The 6645-nt window shown below is 52.8% G+C and overlaps 1 protein-coding gene and 1 pseudogene across 1 annotated transcript; both read right to left on the reverse strand.

Annotated features, from left to right (window-relative positions):
* Window positions 1-152: 152 nt before the first annotated feature.
* LOC114942472 (uncharacterized) lies at window positions 153-3407 on the reverse strand. Its single transcript, XM_029317846.2, has one exon. It carries the CDS (start codon window positions 3405-3407, stop codon window positions 153-155), a length of 3255 nt encoding a protein of 1084 aa, XP_029173679.2.
* Window positions 3408-4556: 1149 nt separating this feature from the next.
* Window positions 4557-5737, reverse strand: LOC146722193 (small subunit ribosomal RNA; annotated as a pseudogene).
* Window positions 5738-6645: the final 908 nt, after the last annotated feature.

The following is a 6645-nucleotide window of genomic DNA, read 5'->3' on the forward strand; positions in this document are numbered from 1 at the left end:
GGGGTAGAGTCCTCGTGACGCGCAGTCCGCGGGATTCTCTCGGCCGGGGACGTGGTGCCAGTGGGCGTCCGGAGTCAGCGTCTGGATCTCACTCACCCGATTAGCGACGTAAGTGACCCAGGACGAAGGGTGGCCCCGGATCCAGCCGAGAGTCACGGTGGAATCCGACCACAGATGGAGAGGCGCCTTTTCTGCGCCAATAAGAGGCACGACGTGGGCGACCAATCGAGCTTGGTCTTCGCAGCTAATAAAGTCACTCTCCTAACTCCGTTTGTGTTTGTTCGCAGGTAGATGACTGCGGCGTAGGCACGTTCGGAGGCATCGGCAAATCCGTGAACCTCTTGATGGGAGTCAGCTAGGGCTCCTAACCAACGAGGCACGACTAGTTTCTCCAATGCCGCTAGCTCCTCCTGGAATCGCAGCCATTTTCTGGCTTCCTCGCTTGGCAGAGACGCGTCCCAGTCGAGACCTAGTAGCCAGGTAGCCTGGATGTTGATTTTGGCCAGCACAGTCGTTGGAGACAGCCAGCCGAGTGGATCGAATAATTTGGCCGTCAAAGAAAGGACCGACCTTTTGGTGACCGCTGAGAGAGTGATCCGGTGGGTGGCGAAGGCGAAGCGGTCGTCGCACGGTTGCCATCGAAGGCCGAGAGTGGAATGACTCTCGCCGGGCAGCCACCATCTGGCCTCTTGTTGCAGGCGCGCGTCCGGTTCCACGAGGCTCAGCAGGTAGGAGGCGTTTGTAGACCACTTTTTTAGTGTGAACCCGCCCGCCGTGCATATATTTGTCAGCTGCCTCACCATAGATTCTGCTTCCTCTTGATTCTTGGCACCGGACAGGATGTCATCCATGTAGACATCGCTCCGCAGGATGTCGGCGCCTTTCGGAAAGCGATGCTCTTCGTCCTCGGCGAGTTGGCGTAAGGTACGGATGGCCAGATACGGGGCGCATGAGAGCCCGTAAGTGACCGTGCATAGCCAGAACTCCTGGACGTCGTTCTTAGAGTCGTCTCTCCACAGGATTCGCTGCAGGCTTCGATCGTCCGGATGCACTAGGATCTGCCGATACATCTTTTCGATATCGGCAGCGAAGACGTATCTGTGGCGTCGCCAACGCAGCAGGATGTCAGCCAGCGCAGGAAGCAGATTCGGTCCAGTCAGAAGAAATTGGTTGAGAGAGTCCCCGTTCGGCAAGGAGCTCGAGCCGTTGAACACGACCCTCAGCTTAGTGGAAGTGCTGTCCGGACGCAGGATCCCGTGATGCGGCAGGTAACAGGTACCTCGTTGTGGCTCAGCTGGCGCTGGTGCAAGCATCATATGTCGCAGTTCCTTGTACTTTTGCATGAACTCTACGTACATGTCCTTAAAGTCGGCATCTTTCTCTAACCTTTTCTCCGTCTGTTGCAGAGCACGACTGGCGGCGCGACGAGTCCCAGACAGATCCGGGAGAGGCTCGATCGTTGGCAGCCGCACTATGTACCTGCCGTCAGGAGAGCGCGAGTGATGACGGCGGTAGTGCTCCTCGCACTCTAGTTCCGCCTTGGTGAGGGTCGGAGATGGCCGGTGGACTTCCTCCTGCTCCCAGAACCGCCGCACCAAGCAGGTGATGTCCTCCTCGATTTGGCAGTGATGAGCGGAGATGTGTTGGCTGGGCGCCGTCGAGCTAACTGTACCTGAGAGAATCCAGCCCAACGAGGTTTGTTGAGCTACTGGATCCTTAGAACCTCCTTTTCGTAGACCCTGACGGATGATGGTCCCATATACGTCGGCTCCCAGTAGGATGTCGACGGGGTCCGAGGAGCAGAATTCCGGATCGGCGAGCTCCAGGTCCTCCAGATGGGTCCAGGTTCGTCTACTGCTGCGGCATCCTCCGGAAAACAGCGTCAACTTCGGCAGCACCAAAGCGTTGACGAAGGTGGGCGATTCCCCTCTGCGCGACTGCAGGGTGAGTCTCACCTTCCCCTTTGTCACTCCGGTCCTTTTCTCTCCGACTCCATAGACACTAACGGCGGCTGCTCTTCTAGGGAGTCGTAAGCGCTGCGCTAATCGCTCCGAAATGATGGAGGATTCGGAGCCCTGGTCGATCAGAGCGCGAGCGGACTGCCAGCTTCCGTGGCAGTCGAGGACGCGGACCCTAGCCGTAGCGAGCAGCACCGTTGCGGAGGAAGAGTCTGCGCCTTGAGCCACGTGAGACGTCGTGGCGGCCTCGGCTTCCCGGAATGCATCGTGAAGCGAGGAGTGATGTCGACTGCCACACGCTGTACACGTCTTCTTCGAAGAGCACTCGGAAGATTGATGCCGGCCAAGGCAGTTTGAGCAGAGCTTATGCTCACGGACGAGCTGCTTACGCGCCATCGCCGTCTTATCCTTATAGTCGCCGCAGAACATAACAAAGTGGTCCCCCTGACAGATGGAGCACCGGTTTCTGGACTTCTCTTTTGGATCTTGGCCTTTGACGTGGTGGCTCCTCGTTGATTTCGTAGTGCTGGAGCTGCTGCTGTCGTTCCTGGCCGGAAACAGCGCCTCCAACGTATGGAGCCGACGTTCTATGAAGGCCTCAAGCGAGGCGTAGCTTGGCGGACTCGTGGTGTGACTTATATCACTCTCCCATTCTCGCCTAGAGCGGCTGTCGAGGAGCTCTACGACGAGGTGGACGAAGAGATCCTCCGTGCGGTCTATCGGTCGGTCTATGCTCTTCAGGGAGCTGACAGTTGTTTTTACTCCATGGAAAAGCCTCCTCAATTCAGCGGCGGATTCGCTTTTCATCTTGGTCAACGCTAAGAAATTATTCAGATAATTACGAGTCAGCAATCTTTTGTTCTCGTAATAATCGCTTAGAGTTTTCCAGGCGATTTCATAGTTGTCTTCTGTGGTGCTGAGGTTACGAATCAGCAGATCGGCGTCACCCTTCACACAAAGTTTTAAGTAGTGTAACTTCTCCACAGGTTTTGCTGCCTGATTCCGGCCGATGAGGGATTGGAACAGATCCCGGAATGAAGGCCAATCCTCGTATTTCCCGGCGAAGGTAGGCGGTTGGATTTTTGGCAGCGCTGTCCGAGGAGCGGGACTAGTTGTCGCGGCCGCGGTAGAGCTGGCTGCCTGTAGCTGCAGCTGGAGAGCGCTCTTCAGATCGAGCATGAGGCCCTTGTTCAGCAGGTAAGCTTCCTCGCCTAAGGACGGGATGTCCTGTTTAGCGTAGACCTCATGCTTTATTTCGTCAACCCGATCGGCTAACGTATCATTAAGAGCGTCGAATTTATCCCATAGCTTCTCGAGATTTTGAAGCCGGGCCTCCACCGCGCCGAGGGTCATATTGGCCTCGCCGAGCTTCCGCAGGTTCTCGAACGCGCGCGAGATCTTGCCGTACAGCACCGTGGCGGTGGCAATGATCGCCTTCGTGTCTGTCATTTCTAACAATGTTTCTCTGTTCCAGAAGCACTGGTCACCGACACTCAATCACAATCGCTTCCGTGGCACCGGATTCACAGGAGGTTCCGGAGGAATCCGGCTCGAAGGACCAAAAAATGTGCGCGACGGAAAGATGGATAGGACGTGGTCGGAAGCGAGACCGAGAAATAGACACAACACTCGACACACGCGTAACGTTCACAAAAAAAATATATTTATATAAACTATTAACAAAAATTACAATTAATATACCGCACCGAATTTACCGAGAGAATTAGCCGAGTCGTAAATTACTAAGTGTCCGCAAGCAACGGTAATGAATTAGACAAAGACAAGCAATCTTTATCGTATGAACACACTTTATTCGCGATGAGCAATCGGAAAAAGCGCCGCGGTCGCGAGAGAGGAGGCTTATATACGCCTTGTAATTCTAGAATATTCGAGTACATTTGCTGTCGTTCTATTGTGATATTAAGGGTGAAGGAACGTTTACTGTAATTATTTACTTGTTTTTCTCTCCTCTCGCGCGACAGCGGTGTTTACAATTTAGACTGTTTTAAGCGCTTGTTTTCGAAGGCGCGGAGTATCCGTATACTCTCGCGGCCGAGCGCTAATTTAAATATAATTTAAAATACGCATGTTAGACCACGATATTAATTAATAAATTATATGCATGCTGCATGAGGCATGATCGAGATGCATGAATATTTTAACGCTTTCTTGTCCGCGGGTTATTACCGTTCGAATCTCGAACACTGCTCGTTCAAGTAGTTTGTTACAATCCTGGCGTTGTGTGGTCAAGCACCGTCTTGTTGAAAGAACATTTTATTTCTTTCAAATAGTGGCACTTCTTCTAAAAAATCGGGCAGATTTTCTTTCAAAAGTTCCGCGATACCATAGGGTACGCCTATTTAGCAGGCTAGAGTCTCGTTCGTTATCGGAATTAACCAGACAAATCGCTCCACCAACTAAGAACGGCCATGCACCACCACCCACCGAATCAAGAAAGAGCTATCAATCTGTCAATCCTTCCGGTGTCTGGGCCTGGTGAGGTTTCCCGTGTTGAGTCAAATTAGGCCGCAGGCTCCACTCCTGGTGGTGCCCTTCCGTCAATTCCTTTAAGTTTCAGCTTTGCAACCATATTTCCCCCGGAACCCAAAAGCTTTGGTTTCCCGGAAGCTGCCCGCCGAGTCATCGGAGGAACTTCGGCGGATCGCTAGCTGGCATCGTTTATGGTTAGAACTAGGGCGGTATCTGATCGCCTTCGAACCTCTAACTTTCGTTCTTGATTAATGAAAACATTTTTGGCAAATGCTTTCGCTTCTGTCCGTCTTGCGACGATCCAAGAATTTCACCTCTAACGTCGCAATACGAATGCCCCCATCTGTCCCTATTAATCATTACCTCGGGGTTCCGAAAACCAACAAAATAGAACCGAGGTCCTATTCCATTATTCCATGCACGCAGTATTCAGGCGAAGGTAGCCTGCTTTAAGCACTCTAATTTGTTCAAAGTAAACGTACCGGCCCGACTCGACACTCAGTAAAGAGCACCGCGACGGGATATTAGTTGGGCCGCCCCTCGCGAGGCTAAGCCCACCGGTAGGACGTCCCACATCACGCCAGTTAAACACCGCGAGCGGTGAACCGACGGTGTGCGACACAGATTCAACTACGAGCTTTTTAACCGCAACAACTTTAATATACGCTATTGGAGCTGGAATTACCGCGGCTGCTGGCACCAGACTTGCCCTCCAATGGATCCTCGTTAAAGGATTTAAAGTGTACTCATTCCGATTACGGGGCCTCGGATGAGTCCCGTATCGTTATTTTTCGTCACTACCTCCCCGTGCCGGGAGTGGGTAATTTGCGCGCCTGCTGCCTTCCTTGGATGTGGTAGCCGTTTCTCAGGCTCCCTCTCCGGAATCGAACCCTGATTCCCCGTTACCCGTTACAACCATGGTAGGCGCAGAACCTACCATCGACAGTTGATAAGGCAAACATTTGAAAGATGCGTCGCCGGTGCTAGGACCGTGCGATCAGCACAAAGTTATTCAGAGTCACCAAAATAAACGGTGGACGAACGGCGAGCCGCCCGCCACCGATTGGTTTTGATCTAATAAAAGCGTCCCTTCCATCACTGGTCGGGACTCTGTTTTGCATGTATTAGCTCTAGAATTACCACAGTTATCCAAGTAAATGTGGGTACAATCTAATGAACCATAACTGATTTAATGAGCCATTCGCGGTTTCACCTTAATTCGGCATGCACTGAGACATGCATGGCTTAATCTTTGAGACAAGCATATGACTACTGGCAGGATCAACCAGGGAGCTTCGTGTTCGGTTACTCGCAAGGGAGTAACTCGCGAGCGAGCCCGAAGACTCGTCGCTAGCTCTTTTTCGCGCGCGCGCGCGTTCGATGCCGAAACACCGACGCGCGCGCGACACGCTCGTATGTGCCATTTTATTTGCCGCCGGTCTTGCTCAGCCGGTCGGCGACACTCTGCTGTGTTTAACGCTATTATGTAAAGCGTACGAGAGAACGACGGAGGCGAGAGTAAACCCCCGACGCCGCCGCCTCTCTTCTTCCTCCTCCTCTCCGTTCAAAAATCCACAAGATCAAAATACTCGTGTTCTTATTCTCCCAAATGTTATGATGCGCGGTCTCGAGAGACCGCGCGATTCACCCTGACGCTAGATCGACGATGGCGATGCTTAGACGTCGAGGACTGTTCTGTCTGGTTCGTACGCGTTTAACCGCACACGACCAGCAATAAGATTTCGCTACGGCGTACAAAGCGAGCGGGAAGAAGCAACTCTTCCCGCAAACTCGTATCCGTGGAGTAGATGCTCGGTAAGCGCGACGATTCCGCTGCTGCGTACGAAACGAGAGGGAACCGCGCGGCCAACACACTAGAGGCGTGCGCGCCACATAAGAGCCATTCGGTCTTGCGACACCGACTCGTGGCAATGCTGTGCTCGTAATAAATAAGTGTGCGTTAATTTTGCGCGCGTTCGGCGACGAACGAGAAGAGCCGCACCGTAATCTCCGGCGAAGAGGAATACGAGACGACGCGAGAGTCGAACGTACGTTCTCGCGAGACACGCAACCTCCAAGCATGAGAAGACTTGGCGGCGGCGCGTTCTGCGACGATCGTATATTATTTTATATATTCGTGGTTTCCAAATCAAACATTTTATATAAATGTTCTCTCCGTGTCAGAGTCGCGACTCGA

The sequence above is a fragment of the Nylanderia fulva genome, unplaced genomic scaffold (genome assembly GCF_048542155.1).
Source record: "Nylanderia fulva isolate GAGA-0341 unplaced genomic scaffold, ASM4854215v1 Scaffold354, whole genome shotgun sequence".
NCBI lineage: Eukaryota > Metazoa > Arthropoda > Insecta > Hymenoptera > Formicidae > Nylanderia > Nylanderia fulva.